General features: G+C 33.4%; 2 protein-coding genes across 15 annotated transcripts in view; one reads left to right on the top strand and one right to left on the bottom strand.

Moving 5' to 3' along the window:
• LOC143257336 (uncharacterized) overlaps positions 1-15,850 on the top strand; it is a 26,563-nt gene extending 10,713 nt beyond the window's left edge. For 4 of the 12 annotated variants that reach the window (XM_076515842.1, XM_076515841.1, XM_076515852.1 and 1 more), the window contains 7 exons: positions 1,275-1,356; positions 2,148-4,854; positions 9,097-9,238; positions 10,119-10,281; positions 12,694-12,765; positions 14,223-14,316; positions 14,730-15,850. In XM_076515842.1, the coding sequence (XP_076371957.1) occupies positions 1,275-1,356; positions 2,148-4,854; positions 9,097-9,238; positions 10,119-10,281; positions 12,694-12,765; positions 14,223-14,316; positions 14,730-14,819 (3,350 nt within the window). In that variant the 3' untranslated portion in view covers positions 14,820-15,850. The remainder of the gene's footprint in view (positions 1-1,274; positions 1,357-2,147; positions 4,855-9,096; positions 9,239-10,118; positions 10,282-12,693; positions 12,766-14,222; positions 14,317-14,729) is intronic. The other 8 variants (XM_076515847.1, XM_076515846.1, XM_076515853.1 and 5 more) reach the window with 3 other exon arrangements.
• LOC143257337 (fibroblast growth factor receptor 3-like) overlaps positions 14,609-18,106 on the bottom strand; it is a 55,211-nt gene continuing 51,713 nt past the window's right edge. For all 3 annotated transcript variants that reach the window (XM_076515855.1, XM_076515856.1, XM_076515857.1), the window contains one exon: positions 14,609-18,106. In XM_076515855.1, coding sequence (XP_076371970.1) covers positions 17,996-18,106 — 111 coding nt within the window. In that variant the 3' untranslated portion in view covers positions 14,609-17,995.

Here is an 18,106-nt window from a genome sequence, read left to right as displayed (position 1 = left end):
TATAAAGTCATTGCTCAGGCAAAGCATAATTTTTGTAGTTTCCTATCTTATTTGATTACAGAACCATAAATAGAAAATTGACCTCTTGACATGCCCATTTATCTAATCTCCCCTTTCACAAATTACCAATATTTTTGCAATGTTCAATAGCATATTTAAAACTAGTAGAAGCCAGTTTTTATTTCGTAAAGGATGTATTATAATGATTTCTGGATAGGAATTCTGTTTCATTTCCAGTTCAAGATTTTTATTCCCACAGTGAACACATTGACAATTTTTGATTTTTTGATGGCTGTTATCACACAGTTAGAAAGCCAAAAAGATTGAGTTAGGGGAAACATTCTGCTTTTTGTGTGTTATTCTGTAGTTTTGGAATATTACTTCATTAAATAAATTTAGTACAGTAGTACTGTTAGAAAAACTAAAGTTAGGATTAAGTGTAATAATGGTGAACAACAAAGAAAGAAGACCCAGTAATTTCATTTTTTCATGTGTATTTACTATAAAAGTAGCTAAAATGGGAAACATTTTTAGTTTAGAGTAAATAAACAGTAATAATGTAATTTTCATTAGTAGCATGTGTGTAATGTAATTTGATAGCATAATGTGAGCTGCACATTCAAGTGATTTACAACTTAGTGCAAATAGTAGTTAGGTATAGTTCAAAGGGCAATAAGTATGGATAAGTATGTATTGTTGAGAGTTTAAAGCAACTTAGGATAAACAAATATACTTTCAATTTACAATTTAAAGTTATTCTAGAAAGAAAGGAATGGTTTGTTGGTGGTTATGAGATTGGTTACATTGAGTTAGGGTGTAGAAAATGAGAAAATATAATTGTATTGAAAAATACATTCTAAATTTATTTATGAAGTTTTAGAGATTACACAAATGAAATTTTGAAGTTTTTGAGACAAAATATTTTTAATCTTAATGTAGAAATCACTTTACACTCTTACTGATGAAAAAGTATCCCCACTCGGACAAATCTTTATTAACGATGCTTCATTAAAAAATCTGATTTTTTTGTGTTCATAAGATTGTAATGTTTACAAAAGGTTTGTCAAAATTTCTGAAGAAACACTAATTATAATGAAAGTATAGTATAGAAGCAAGTACAAAATGGTTGCGGGATTGGTTAAGTCGACTGACCCCATTGTAAGAGAGTTAAGTGTATACTGTTCATAACAATATAAGAAACTTGATGAATCAAATTGGATATAGAAAGTGTTTTTTACACTGATTTTACGTATAATAATTTTGTTTTTAAACAGAAATATTGAACAGTTTAGAAGGGAAGAGAGAAGAAATTATTTGTGAAAGTGAACAGAAATCATCCCTTGAAGAGCAAACTGAGTAAGTTAATCTACTTCATACTTCACTGTTCATTTGGTAGAAAACTGTACTAGAAGTTTCTTCTGATGAAACAATTACTGTTTGCTGCAAACATTTTTTTTAAATACCAACTTCCTTGTGCAATACTTAGAAACAAAGAATTGCAAGACATTTTTTCCTGCTTTCTTATGAAGGTAAACTAAGCACCAATCACTATCTGAATGAAGGATGTTACATGTATGAATTGTTATAAATAATGTTTTTCAACATCTAGATTTTTTTATTGGTGTGGAACAGCATGTATGATGGTTTAAATATATAAGAATGAGTTTATGTATTCACAGAAAGTAATAGTCCAGGTATCTGTTATTTTATCATTCCTCTGGTTACTAAGCACTTTCATGTTTTAAAATTGTGATCAGTATATTAAAGTTAGTCTCAAAATAGTAAATGCTTTGAGATTAGGTTTTACTTGAGTAATTTTTCAAAACCTTCAGGATTTATAAATACCTAGCTGTAGAAGTCATAATGTCTGTTCCAGTTGAGAAAACACCTGCTGTATCTGAAGAAGGCTATGTTAACATTTGTTTTAAGGTCTACTTTAAACTTCAAAATAATTTAAATGATAATTAATCCAAATTTTGATAAGGACTTTTGTGATTGAGCTTTATTTTTTTGCCTGTAATTCAGAGTAAATTATGGTGTGTTAATATTGCTACATGAATTCATTAACCAGTACCAGCTGGATAACTTAATTGTTGATTTTGGATGGCATGTGTAGAATATCTTTTGACCTCTTTGTTTTTCTCTAGGTTCTTTGCTGCATTTTCTTCTCTAAGTGGCAAACCTGAACCACTGACCAAGCTGTGCCCTCAGCAAGACAGAAAAAACTCATCAAAGTGCGTGTGTAATGACAACAGAATTACTCAACATGTTTATCAAACTGCTATTCATAAGTTACAACAAAGTATTTTGAATATGGAAGAGGGACACAAGATGATGAAGCAGGAGGATCGTGCCAGAGATGAAGATAAAGAGAGTCAGTGGCAGAATATATTTAACGTAGGAAAAGAAGTCACTGGCTCTAAGGCTGTCAAAGAAGAACCTAATGTTACTGGTGATTTAGAAACTTGGAAGCCTTCTTTTGTTGTCCCTAAGATGAAGTCTAGTTGTTCTCGTGTACCTTTCACTATTAAACATTCACCTTTTAATGTCCTGTCAAATATTCAAGCAAATCTTTCCCTTCACCTAGAATCACACTTGGCTTCAGATACAATGACCAATAGCTTGGAAAAGAAGTCCAAAGAGGATGATTGCCCAAAGGTAGCATCTTCAGAAGCTGATGATTTGTTAATACTGGAAGATAAAGAAAATATTCAAATGTTAGACTCTGAACAAGTGGAAAAGATATTTTTAAAGACTACTCCAAAAAAATTGTTGCATGATCCAGACTACAAGGCAGATAGTCCATTCACTTGGGAGCACTGGAAATTTGCTCTTGGTCCTGGAGATATTCTCTCAGAAGAATCATTGGATAAGAAACTGGTAGATAATCTTGTAAACAAGTTTAATGAGAGTGTTGCAGCTATTTGGGGAAAGACTGATGATCTTCCTCCAAATGAGAACCTGGATTTGAAAACCAGTCCACAAGAAGTTGAGTTCTCACTGAAAATGTTAACTTCAATGTTTGCAAACTCAACTAAGTTTCAAACTGAAAATTACACAGAAAATAAAAATCTGAATCCAATTCAAGGATATTCAGTTTGGTCTGCTGGTTATGATGATTTGAAAACCTTGAGTTTGAATGGAAACTCTTCCCCATTTGCCCTTACTTCTCTTCGTCGTAATCTTGCTGCTGGTATCATTTCTGGTTTACTTGCATCTGGAATTGGTCTAGGGAAGACTACCTGTTACCCTGAAGGTTACCAGTCACCTGCTCTCTTGGAACACATCCAGTACTTTCCAAAAGGTTCTTTTGTTTTCGGCAAAGATGAGGATAATGTTCACGAGGATGACAGAGATTTTGACGACATGCTGTCACTTCATCCAGATGTAATTTCTTCAAGCTTAGAAGATGATGATGAAATTTTAATGTCATCTTCTGAGAATGATTCCAGGGAAGAAAGCCCTGTGATAAGCTTTGTTGGAAGCAAAGTACACTTATGGAAAGATATACCAGAACATGTCACTCAGCCACTCGAACATTCTGGTGGTGATTGCTGGCTTCCCTTTCTCTCTACCAACAAAACTTTTAGTGTGTTCTGTAGCAGTAATAAAGGAGAAGATAAAACTGAAAATAACTTTTCCTTTGGTAACTTGACAGAGCAGAATTTGGACTGGAAAAAAGATGACTGTCGTGGACAACAAGACTTCCATTACTGTACTACTCTTACGCATCATAAAGGAGAGAGTAAGTTTGTGGAAGTTGTTCCCTCATACAAAAAGAAAAACCAAGATGATGATCAGGTGGGAGAGTATTATAATGATGCATACACAGGTTTCTCAAAGTATGAAGTTAATGTGGAGGAAGAGGAAAATCTCCTCACCTCACCTAGAACCCACTTTCAGCCTATAAGAGAAGAGTCTTTTGATTCTGAGAACAGTGACGACACAGAAATTGTTACATTAACTGTAAAACAAGATGGAGAGTCCCCAGAGTTTGTTGTTGACCCAAACAATATAGACGAGACTCAGGCCAACCAGTTGCTTGGCTCCAGTGACTTTAATGATAAGCTGGATAATAATGAAAAGCTTAAGGAGAATGATCATACTCGGCATATTGGACGGAGGAAGCGCACAGTTTCATCCTCATGTGAAGAACTTGTGTCTTTAACTGGTGCCTTTAATCTTGATGAAACTGGTTCTGGTTCCAGTTCACTCACAGAAGAAGAAAAGAGCCAAGTGTCTAGTTCTTTTTCTAGGACAACTGATTTATATGAAGATAAGGGAACGAATACAGAGGCAAGTGATTATTATGGATTGTGGGAAGATAAACTCCAGGATGATGTTGATGGTTACTCTCTGGCATCAGGTAGTAACTCATTGTTTAGTGTCTTTGAAGAAGATCAGTGGAATTGCACTGATGTCTCATGGAAATGGAGTACCAATGACCACGAGAAGACGACCTGGGTTTACGAGGTCACTGAAGCCCCACATGATTCAAAGATGCTTCAGGTATCGGACAAAGACATGGTCTTTGAGAAGACGGACTTGAACTTGTTACGTGAAGAACTAGAAGCAGAAGAGGAGGAACTGCTGCGAGATATCACTCGTGTTAAAGAGAGATGGGGGGACGTCATTGAATTGAAGGAACAAAACCTTTTCCAAGATTATTTATCATTTGAAGATTTAGAGAATACCAAAAGTGGGGTTTGCTGTGAAGAAGGTTCTGCATCTGTTTACCCACCTTTTGATGGCTTTTATAGCAACATGGGTGAAAATTACCAGGATCTTGCACAGTACTGGGACATGGGGAACTTAGATTACAAAAGTAAAGAACTGTATACAGTGGAACTACAGGTAAGTGTGGAACACAAGATCTAGTATCTGTAAGATATTTTTAAAGGAAAAGCATCTGTGTACTTCACTGAAAGAAATGTAAACATGATTTTAGAGTGAGGCTATTATATTTTATAAAATGGTTAAAGTAATGGACTTCAGTTTCTGTGTTTAACAGTGAGGCTATTTTTATTTTGTGGATAGTGTCTGTGTTGAACGTTTTATAATTGATAAGGATCAGAAAAATACTTTGAAAGTTTTATATTTAAAATACATAGAAATGTTTGCATTTCACAGATTACCAGTTCAGTTGTGAAAGCCATCAAAGTATGTAACATACAAACAAACAAAACTATAGGTGTGAGTTTATGAAAAATACCATAAATGTTGTATTTGTAAAAACTACTATGAATATATAGGGAGGTGCTTATTTCTTTGTGTGGGTTACTCAAGTGATTTTTTTCATCTTGTATGAAATGCCAGTACAGTTACAAAATAGCCATATTAGTGTGTGATTTGTGTTCCACTCTAAGTAGATATAAATGTTTGTTTATATCTGTAAACATGTTTCACAGTTAATAGAAATGTAAACCATTACACTAAGTTCAGCCCTTACCTAGTTAATCATTAAGTGAGGCCTACAGTAACAGCTGTTAAATTAGTCTTATAGTTGTAAATCCTTCTATTAATGAGTACAAAAGTAGCTATTAATATAACTAAATATTTAATTCTCTAGATATGTATAGGTCAAATTATCTCATAGTTACATCCAAACATTAGATTACTTTGGTATCCAACTTGGCATCGAAACAGTTTATAATTCAACATTTAATATCTTAAGTTTTTGTTTTAATATGAAAAGAAAATATCTTAATCTAATAAACTTGTGTATGTATGTCATTGAAAGTGTGGCACCATCTGTTGAATGTTGCCACACACTGAAATCTATAAAAAATATTTCACACGTTTGGCATTCAAGATACAGAGAATTATAAAGTAACTACAGTACGTGCAAGAACTATTTCTTTATGACAGAACACAGTTTGAACTAAAGGACATTACTTCACTAGAACTGTATGTGAGGGTTTGATTATATTTTTTGATGTAATTTGTAAATGTATTACTAAAAATGTATTGTTAAAAACCTTTTTGGATTAAAGATTACTGTTTTTAATGTTACAAAAAAATTGTATCAGTACAATCTAAACACCTTCCTGTGAATTGCTTCCCAGAAAATTCCTATTTTTAGAAGACATTCAGGTTGGCCCCCTGCTAGTACAGTGGTATGTCTCTGGATTTACAACGCTAAAATCAGGGGTTCGATTCCCCTCGGTGGGCTGAGCAGATAGCCTGATGTGGCTTTGCTATGAGAAAAAAGACATTCAGGTTTTTTAGTTTTTGTTTTAAAGGATATTAATATAACTCAGTAAATACCAGCATAAACAGATGTCTATGGGGCTGTTTTTCTGCTAGTTTAAATAAATTTCAAATTTCCACTTTTTCGTATTGTGACAAGTACTTTTCTCAAATTTCCACATTTCCTCAACTAATATTCTTGCTACAGAGATGCCAACCATTACGATTTTGGTGTATACATTACGACTATATGCTCAAACAGACAAATATTACGACTTGTTGCAACTCCCAAATTATTATATAGTATATAGGCCTATACAATAAAGTGATAAATTGTTCCCCAAGGGGGTGAAATGAAATTTCTAGTGAGATACAAATAAATTTTGATAATAAATAAGACACAGCCCAAATGGCTACTTGCGAAAATCATGTTTGTGCTTGAAATAATAAAAAATATTTGTATCTCCGATGTCTACCAATAGTTTGAGTGTGGTGCTTCTCCATACTGGGTATGTGGGGGAATCCATAGTTATGTTATCAATGCTTGTCAGCCAATCAGTGCTTGCGTAGATGGGTATTTCTTGTTTTCTAAACGGCATAGAAACACCAATGCGATCATTCACAAGATGGAAAAGAGGCCTCATTCACCAGATTGTCTTGTTTTGGCAAATATAAAAGGACTGAAACTGTGAATCAAAAATTTAGGAAAGAGTATAGTGCAAAATATCCGTCTATTGCATCAAAAGTCAGTGAATCATGCATTTTGTAGTTTGTCGCATCGATTTTTCTGTGATGCATGGTGGGATAAACGATTGTTCCAGATATACAAAATCAGCATCTCACCAACAAAAGGCTGAGGCAAAGACAAAAATGATGCAGATAACGACACTTATGACTAAGAATTCAGAATATGAAACCATAAATGCAGAAGTGATGTTCACGCATTTCTTCATTGCTCAATTTACCCCAAGCTGTAGCTGATCATGCAGGACATCTATTCAGAAAAATGTTCCCAGACTCTGATATAATGGAAAGAAGCTTCAACAGGAGAGAATATTTTCAAGCTTTTGGACCACGAACTGACAAAGAGGAAAATTTCATGGGAAAACTGTCTTAGTATTTCTTCAGACAATGCCTCAGTTATATCTGGTATAGGTAAAGGTGTGATAGGACATATCTCAAGACGACAACCTAGCATTTACTTCATGGGCTGTGCTTGGCACTTTATGAATGTTGCTGCCCCAGAAAGCTTCCAGAGAATTGCCCTGCCCAGTTTCTGATATATTGATAGATATCTACTATTTTTTGGACAAAAGTGCTAGCAGAAAACAACATTTCAAAGAGTTTCAAGGATTGTATGACAAAGAAACAAGAAAAATTCTGCAACTTTTTAACACAAGATGGCTATCACTTGGGGTGTGCCTCAACAGAATATTGGGCATGTGGAAGCCATTGAAGAAGTATATTCACTGTGAAAAGGAAGAACTAGATTCAAAAGGATCTTAATGTGCAGCTCAGTCAGGCAGCAAGACTTTGACAGTCAGGATATCCTCTCAGCCACACAGAGACATAAGACAACAGTCTCCAAAAGCAGACAAAGACACATTTGATATAACTCAATATATGTTTAGGCAGTTTGACCTTGAACTAAAGAAGAGACAATCAATGAAAGAGAAGAAAACAAAAGCTATCAAGGAAGTAACCAAGCAAAGTTATGTGCAGATCAAGTTAGATAAGTTAACAGTTTTTGTGGACAACAAAATGAACTTATTTTGTCTTTTTTTTCAGTCTATAATTCCTCTATTTGAGCAAGCCAATTTGATATTGCAAAGAGGAAGAACCTTGCATACACATTATGCATAGAACTCTGATTACACAAGTTAAAAATATACTTTTCAGATACATCAAGCAAGAATATCTTGAAGGCAACGTTATTGAACTTGGCTACAACAATAAATCCTTACACAAATCTGATGAGGCAGTTTCTATGGAAATGCTGCCAAGGAATACATTGTTAAATATGAAAAGGGCCTGGACCTGATCAGCTTCTACACCAGTGTCAAGAAATACTATATTGCAGCTACAAATGAGGAAACATTTCCCTCCAAATGATGAATTTCTTATTCACGCAGAGGTTGCTGATCCAAAACTGAAAGTCAGCAAAAGATTTCTCTTCTCTATGCTTCTTCACAGACAGGTATCCTGTCCTTGTCAATACACTTGAGCATGACACTATTGACAAGTTGGAAGGGCAATATTTGAACTATTAAATTGATACTTTCTCAGAAACTGTCCTTCAGTTGAATGTTGACAAGTTTTGGGTTCAGCTGTCTACAGTTAAGGATGGAAATGGCAAACAGAAGTATGACATCATGTGTAGGGTTATACTTGGAATTCTTACAATCTTCCATTTTAATGCTGACAGTAAAAGGATATTTAGTTTAGTGACTAATAACAAAAGCAAGTTCAGACCAAACCTGAGCTCCTCAGTTTTGAGCAGTATTATAACACACAAGATGTGTATGCAGTCAAATGGACGATGTTATAACTCCCAACCATTCAGAGACTTTCTCATGAAAGCAAAGGCTGCAACAGCTATAAAACTATTACGATAAGTGTCATAAACATGATATAAACTAGTCCTTACACGAAGCCTTTTTCTGCTTATTGTTTGTGCATGCTCAATGTTGTTTTACCAGTATGCTTGTTACTCTGAACTAAATAAGGCACAACTTGATGTCTTTTGCTTCTGAATTCTTCATATATTAACTGGTCTACCTGTGCACAGGTCTTTAAATTGCATCTGCAAGTTGGATATAATTGCTGTTTAACCAATAATTTGTTTTAAGCGTGATTAACAACAGCTATTATATCAGCAAAAATAAACACTTCTGGTTTCCTTTGTAGGATCTGGACAATACCTCTTACCCTCCTGTCACCTTCCTACCTGCAGAAAATGTTTTCTTTTCATCTCACTTGGAAGAAGAATGGATAAGGGACAGTAGCCCTTTTGGAGAACAAATACCTCGACGAAAGAAACCAAAATCTAGTGAGAGTCTTAAGATTATTGTTTAAATGAAGTTGTATTAGTAGTGCTCAACAGTGAAAGTTTTGTTTTGTTTTTTTCTTATGATAAACAAGAAATCACTGTAATTTTTCATTGGACTATAAACTACAAAATACAGGTTTGTCATTGAGTTCAATAGTTTCATAAAACCTGAAGTTTGACTACCATTTCCTTTAATAGTTTGAATAGAATCTCAGCTTTCATTGTTACACCTTTCATTTAGTTATCTTTAGAAAACTACTTTCATGGGTGGTTTACAATAAAGTAACATTTTATTATTAGAAATTTAGGTTTGGTTTGTTAGAAAACAAGTAATGTGATTTTATCCTCTGTTTAAAGTGTAGATGGTTTAGTCTATGTGAACAATAGGTGGATTAAACAATATGTTTACTTCCATCCATACATGTTATTTTCATTTACCAATAACTAAATATTCTAATACTTTTATTTTGTTAAGATAAATAAAGTACATGTTAAATATTCTGGTTTATTCTTTGCTAGGTGTTTGTAAGGGTTGTAAGAGTGAGTTCACTGTAGACACATGTAAGACTGGGTGTTTGTAAAGGTTGTAAGAATGAGTTCACCTATAGACAGAAAATGTAAGACTGAACTGTTTTGATTCATCACTAGGTTATGGTCTTTTTTATCTAATACATGTAAGTTTTGAACTTTGTAAAATTGTGATGTTAAACTTGGTTACCAGTGCAGTGTGAACAAATTATTATTAGGCCTAATGATTTTTATTAGATTACATAATAGCATGTGTGATACTGACTTAATAATGGTCATAGCAGATACTGCTTTTAGGTGAATTTGGTTTTTACTATACATCTTGTTCTGTTAAATGATTCTTTCATTGCAGGAGTTTTGTCTCAGAAACGACCCTGTACGTTTTATCTTGAAGGAAACTGTCTCCGTAAAGACTGCAGATTTTCCCATGACCTGTCTCAGATTACCTGTCGTTTCTGGGAAGATAGCTCTTGCTTTAAAGGTGTTACCTGTCCATTTCTACATGGATATCCAAGGTAAGTTACCTTGTAAAGATGGACTTGTAAAATATAAACGTGATGAGTGATTTGTTAAGTTGTTTTTTTTTAGGTTACTAGGGTTAGAGAAAACCATACAACTTTCATTTCTTGGTTATAAATGGGAGATGTCTTTGGTTTTGAATGTTCTTTATTTTTGACAATCTAGAGAGTGTGTGTGGTTCTACTTAGGGGAAGTTTCAAGATAGATCCAGACAATACATATCTTGTAAATGTCTCGCTGCCATTGGAGATGTAATCAAAGAAGCTGTAAAAGTTAACTGAATGAAAACACAAACTTGAACCTTAAATTAAAGGTCATTTGTTATTTAAAGAAGAAAAAACAAAAAAAAGCCTTTGTACATGTAATCAAGAGTATCAGGTATGGTCAAGGTCAGCAGTGTCTTACATGAATCTTATAACCTTAGAGACAACAACAGATTACAGTAAGGTAACGTACACCACCCTGAAAAGTATAATAAAAATATTCTTAAAGAATCTAACCAATAACTTCGAGTGTTTGAGTTGTTGCCATGGTGTTATTGGGATGTTTTTTATATAGGTATAGTAATGTTGTGGCAGTTGTAAGTTGATAATTGAATGTTAGGTGACCTGCATGTATACACTATCACAAGTCCAATTATTAGCTAGTTACCTTTTGATTAGTAGTCTATTATTAAGGCTTACAATTTATAGCCTTATCCAGACTTTTCTTAACCTGTTCAGTGCTGTAGACTAGAGAACTCGTCCAAGCCGATCGGTAACACAGTGCCACGGAGGAGTTAATTTGTTCTCAATAATACGTAACGTCAATGCTAGATGTCAGCACCATACATGCATTTGACCTACTTACAAACTGTTTCACTTTCAATCCAAAATGGCATCATGAAAAAGTTACAAAATGAAGCATTAGAGTTGTATTGTAGCAGCTGAAATACATGGCAGTCAAGAAGTTAAAGAACTAAGTATATTCATTTCAGTTCTCAGCATTAGTTCTTCTTTCCAATGGCCTTAAAACATATTAGTAAGAAGAACAGTCACATTCTACAATGTAAAATTCTTATTCCAGTGATGTATAAAGTTCATCAGTCCACAAACCAACATATTGTTCTTACTAGTAATTGTTAGTCTTTGTGATTATCTTTATCACCATCACAAAGACAGTTCTTCTGAGGATTTCTCTGTAGACAACAGCAAACTAACTGAAATATAAAGTATTGGACCACTGACCACAAAATGAAATATTTGTATACATTATGTTCCTTTACATGAGTCTAGTTATTTCATTATAGAAATGACAAAATGTGGTGGCATGTTCATTTATCCCTTTTCATTTAATGATTTTCTCAATTTTTTTCAAAATATTGACAAGTCAATATATGAGAAAATTTTCAAATGTCACATAATCTTTATGTTGTTCAGAAAAAATGTTCTATTTTCTCTTATTTTCACTATCAAATTGTAATCTGTGTGTTTGATAGATGTGACAGATCTCATAACCACCATAAATTGGAAGTAAATATAAGTTATGGTTTATATCTTTCAAGAATCACTAGATTATAATTTAAAACAGCTATTTAATCTGAATAGTTTAAATGTCATAACATTATACATGTATATGTATTTATTTATTTGTACTGTATTCACAATCTAGTCATTTCTGTCTGAGATAGAAGTTAGTGATGTAGTACACGTGACTCTTTATTGTATCCAAGAATACAAAATTAACCTTTAGTCTGTACAAAATGACTTCTTGGTTGTGTTTTAGTGGGCCAGTATTTTGTAAAAATCACATTTGTTATAATGCATTATATATGTATATATATTATTGCTTTTTACAGATAAGTTCTTTTTTTCCTTAAAACATAGAACACAAAATAGAAGTTAACCAACCATTTATCTCTTCTAGTTATAACATTTGTACTTGGTAGTAACTTCTCATTGGTTATTAAGGAATTTTACATATGGAAGGTGTGAAGCAAGTTTTATTAGCTTTTATGTATACAACTGAAATTAGTCTGAATACAAGTTTGTGTTATCTGTAGTAATTGTAGAATTGAAAAAGCATAATTTATATTTATTAATTTTATATATTGGTTAAAAGATCAGTTAAACTGAGCCCATATGGAGAATTTTGTGAAAATGTTTTTTTTTAAATGTTTAAGACTGAGGACATTATAAACATTATAAACTTTTCACAAGTGTAATGTAAACATTTTTCTGAAGCACAAGTATTCTTAATTTTAAAATGAAAATTCCTTTACACGTTGGATGGGTAACATGGAAAAATAAAGGCATAAGGAAAACATTACTTAAATCTTATGACTTCATGAATAAAAACTTGTATATGAAAGCCTTGTAATGTTTACTGATAATCTGTCATATTTTGTGAACATTCACTTATTGTATTAGAAGTTACAATATGAAAACTAAAAAGCACAAAATAATTGAAGTTGGTTCCAGGGACCAAACCTGTGCTAACAGGTTGGTGGAATGAGTGTTTGGCTATCTTTGTATAGATGTATGCTATGTTACATGGCTTTAGCCATTTTGTTAAAAATAAAATGTTTGTAGATTAATGAAATGTATAAATGAAGTTTACTCTTTCTAATAGCAACACATTTATGTACTGTTGTGTCCATACCATTCTGTCAAACAAGCAGTGTTAAATTAGAAACTTTGTATTTAATGGTATAGCGGCACTTTGTTTCTTTAGTTGATTGTTAAATTAAAATCATGTTCTGAATAAAAGGCTTCTTAACACTGATTAATGTGTAAACAGAATGTTTTCATGTTAACTTCATAGACACTAAAATGCATCTAGAAACTGAAGCTGGTGATGTTACTGTGAAAAAAAAGTTTGTTCACTGTTAACTCTCTGGATTTACTGGTTTGTTCTGTGTCATTAAAGGTGGACATCAGTCCAGTTGTTAGACTATGAATCTGTGGGTTACACCCTGTTAGAGTTCCCACATCCCTCAAAAAAACTTGCTGTCCCTTGATTCGTCATCTGAGGGTCGCTGGTTTGAATCTTCACTACACCAGACATGTTCGACCTTTTAACCGTTGTGGCTTTATAATGTGACTGTCAATATCATTATTCACTGGTAAAAGGAATAGCCCAAGATGGGTGGTGATGACTAGCTGCCTTCCTTCCAGCTAACACTGCTAAATTAGGAATAGCTAACATAGCCCTGATGTAGCTTTATGCAAAATTCAAAACAAACAAAAATCCCATTGTTTGAGAATAGTCAGAGTTGACTGTAGGGGTGATGCATTCCATCTAGTGATGGACCTCTAGCACAAGTACAAACAGGGTCTGCTTATTTAATTTTTTTGCTTGTTACACCTTATTTTAGGGAACTTTTAAAAAAAATGTTGTGACACGTGTGTTTATTGGTGAACCTGAAACTAATAAAGTTATCAATCATTAACTATTTTGGTGCATAAATGTTTTAAAATGTAGGGCAATTCTTGGGTGAGGATAGTCAAAAGGAACTTGTTCAATTTTAAAGTTTGCAGAATTATCATGTGCATACATTTAGTTACTATAAAGTTTTGTTTGAGAACAATTAGAGCAGGAGCTCAATGTGTGTGGCCACAGATGTCTTCATAGTGGATGGACTACCCCATGCTCCCCTCCCTTTTTTTTTTTTCTTTTTTCTAACAACATTACTGAAATTGTAATGTTTAGACTTGCTGTTTAGAGATTTGGAAGATAGATTGTACATAGGATAAAAATTTGATTACTAATGGATTTTGATTGTTTTAAAGATTTGTTTTGGTAGTGTTTGGCAATTAGGTTTAAAGTGTTGTCTATGATTATCTAGTTGTAGTGGTTACTTTTATCATACAGATTTTAATCTGTGCAGTCTTATTTCCAGACATGACCTTTAGATGATATAATGGACTAACTTGTATTATTACTTTTCTCACCCAAGCCCAGTAGAAGATACTTTTGGGACAGAGAATTCAACAAAGCGTAGTTTCTTGCTAGAGTCTGAAAACGATTTTCCTTCACTGTCTAAGACTGTGGTGAGTTATCTTTAAATACAGTTATAACAGCAGAGATGTCATTTGCTGGTGTTTATAAATACAAAAATGGCTCTAGTGTATTATTACTTGTATACTTTCTGTTATTACTTGTCACAGGTGTTGATTCTCAAAAGAACTGTTTCATTATAATATCAGTGTGTTTCTGTATTATAGTTAAAGATGTGAAAATTTCACCATGAGGATAAGAGTAGTTAAGTATTTAGTGATTTTTATTTACTGTTTTAAATGTATAGATAATATTGGTTTAAAGAAAGACAAAAGGCTTCAGGCATATCTCACACAAGGTTTTATAAACTTTGTATTTTCAGCTTTAAACTACAACTTCACACATCATATAAATTTGTTTAAAATAACTTAGCTGTTACTACCATTGATTTCAGTTTGTGTTTCAGCAGGAAAATCCTATCTCGGAAGGGAACAAGGGTTTACGCATGGGAAGAAAACGTGGAAAGCGAGAAGAGAAATATTCAGTAGAAGACTAGTGTCTTTAGGCACCAGATCCAATTTTTGTTGTTAGGAGAAAAGATAGATTAGTCCATTAATTTATCCTTTTAGCTCAAAACTAGGAAACTTTATGAGTGTGTTTTAAGTGTTTCGTTAGTAGAATGTTTTAAGTTTTTGGCCGAAATTCTTATGTTTTAATCATTCGTTTAACCGTACGAGTGCGTCTGTTATCTACAATCCTTGTAATGTATGTTGCAGTGTGATATCTAGGAGGTATTTGTAGTAAGTTAGCCTTTGTCAACTCTTTCCCCACCAGTTAAGCCTTGTTACCCCAAGATTTCCAGTTAATACAATTGTTTTTCTAGCTTTGTGTTGTTTACAATAACTGGTAGTGAAAGGGTTGAGATCTAATTACAAAGAATTACAACGTAACGTTAATTTATAATAATACTACAAATATTTCCTAGTGTTTTTTTAAATGTTTAATGAAGCCAACAACCTGCAATAGTTGGTTTGAAGTGAAAATGTTTAAGCATAGTTTAATATGAACCACTATATTTAGCACCAATTCTTCAGCTGATATTTGTCAAAGGTAATTTTTCTGAGGGATCGTGTTTCAATTACCTTTGAAACAAATTCTAATAAGCTCAATATATCTATCAACTCAACAGTTGAGTAATTTGGTTTAACTGTAGGGTTGCATCGACTGAGCTGAGCTGGTTGAACAAAAAACATGATCCCCTAAGTTCTCTCTTAAACCAAAGCCAGTGGGCAACAGTTGATGAAGGGTGTTCTCTTCTAGTCATGGAGAGGCATTATATGGCTTCGACTGGTTACAGTAAAGAATCTTTAACCGTCTACTTTCAGTCAAACAGCAGAAGAATTAGTTCAAACAGTACTGATTTTTAATATGAACCTTGGTTAAAGTTTGTGTTAAGTCTTAGATTTCTGTTGTCTTACCAATAGTTTAAAATTTTTGTCCAATAACTTGCTATTTATCTCTACTTCATTTTAATTTGGTGGCGGTCATCACTGTTCACCTTTAATAAAGAGAGAACTTTGGTACCAATATAAGTTGTGTGTATGAATTTCAAAAATATAAGTTAAACGATGGTGAAAACTTGAAAGTAAATTGACAAAAAAACAGCAAAGGCTTTATTATTGATGTGAGAAAGCCATGACTTTCCTGTTTCACAGCAACAAATTGCAGCTATTTTCTTTGTATAATTAATATTGCATAAATCTTGACATTTGGAGGGAAGCCATTTATTTCAAGTGTCAGATTTGATAAGTAATAAAACAATGGCTTTTACAATAACTGTAAAAGAAAGACAAGTGAACTGGAAAAACAAATTACTGCACATTTCCTCATACGTATGTAAAAACACTTTCTAAAGAAAACTGTTTCATGGCCTTCTTAGTTTTATTAACAGTTGTAAAATATACATCTGTTACAGTAACACGGTGTAAACTGTTTTTAACATACAACAACCATCAATATTTTAATTGTAGGAAGAAGGATAAAACATTGTTTGTCCATAGATTGATATCAGAGGATGCTATATGAAAGATTCTAGTACTTTAGTTAATAACATATTTTCACCAAAGTTGCTTTAGATGCATACAGCAAACACCTCCATGTGTAGTGGAGGGAGTGGGAGCTTTTTAAATGCGTCTTTTCTAACACTATTACCTGGAACAGTCAAATTACACACTTGAACCTTTATTTTGTAAATTTTTGTCTGAGATTCTTGGTTCTGGCTTTTTTTAGAAGTCCATCTTTTTGGAGTTGCTAATAGAAAATTCTGTAATAAGAAAGAATTACAGTCTGTCAATATACAAATTTAGTTGTAATTTAGGTGTGGATTTTTAATCTGTGTACCAAAGTAAAACTTCCAAAGAATTTATCTGTTTCACTGCCAAATTCTACAGCTTTGTGCTATTTGCAACTTTAGTCAGTAGGTGGCAGCACTTTGCAGGAAAATGCAAAGTTTCATGATGTTTATCTTGGATTATTTACATATTCATGAACTGGATCGTGTGATTAGTATTCTATCCAGGGTGCAAAAAATAGGAAGAATTTTGTCAACAAAGTTCCCATGATGGTTTTACGCAGGCATTCATCATTCAATGCAGTAAAATTTGTACTCTAGGAGCCACTGTTTTGAGTATGGAAGCTCTGAAGAAGACTGAAGACAGTGTACCAAGCAGAGGAAGGTCAGCAAAGTCACTGGGAAGACTGAATAAGGAGGTGGTTCAAGAATTCCACTCTAGATAGTTCCCATTTGAACTATCAACCACTTTAGAACAGAATGCCCAGTGACAGTGGGGGAAACTCTGGAAGAAATGAAGATGAGTGAACAAGACTGGCTATCTGATTCTGTAGGTTCCAATCAGACTGAGAATTTCATGTTTATATGTTCATTTACACTAAACTTATCAACTTTATGTAATACTTGTTATGAATGGGTTAAAAAGAATATGGCAATCAGCATTAGTTAAAAATAATTTGGCAGCAAGAGTTAAAGTCTAACTATCAAAGTTCACTTGTTAATACTTGAACAAAGAAGAATTATAGTTGATGTTTGAGAGCAAGTGGCTTGTTTCTAGTAATAAAACTATTCTACTTCTAACATTAACACATACACATTTTAAATCTTTTTTCCCTTATATAAACAGGAGAAATCTTCCACAACTTTCCATATTTACAACAGTGATCGTCAGTGAGAGGAATCATTTCCTTCAGGTAAAGAGATCCTTGTGTTATTGCTACATTGTCTAACTTTTAAACCCCAGGAATGAAACACGGAAGTACCAGAATTTGTTTACATGGCATCTTCCCTGGCTTATACAAATAATATTAATCAAGAGAGGTATGGGGAAAATGACTTTGGACTGAAGAGACCATGTTTTAATTTCTTCATGGAGTCCAGTGTGGGCTGTTTTTAATTAAATACTTATTTTTGTAAAGAGAGTATAAAATGTACACCCACGCCTGTTGGAAGTGGAGACGTCTCAAGAGAAGAATGATTATGATTGGTAATTTATATACAGGGCAGCCTTCGGCCAATAACTTAAACACTAAAAACAAGAAACTTAAATCTTTACATATGCGCAAAACCAATGGAGAGGGTAAAAAAAAATTGGCAGAAGACTGGGGCCTCTAAGTTTTTGTCAGAATCAAATCAACATGTCCATTTAATCAGCATGAACTTCAGACATCATCACTTGTATCTTCCTCAGAATCCAGGTCCACATCAGATGATGAACAGCTGGATGGTGGAGTCTTCAGTGGATCAAAGGGCATGTTTAAATCAAGATACTC

Source organism: Tachypleus tridentatus, chromosome 7 (assembly GCF_004210375.1).
Source record: "Tachypleus tridentatus isolate NWPU-2018 chromosome 7, ASM421037v1, whole genome shotgun sequence".
NCBI lineage: Eukaryota > Metazoa > Arthropoda > Merostomata > Xiphosura > Limulidae > Tachypleus > Tachypleus tridentatus.
The sequence above is the reverse complement of the archived record's forward strand: the minus strand, read 5'-3'. Positions and strand labels throughout refer to the sequence as shown.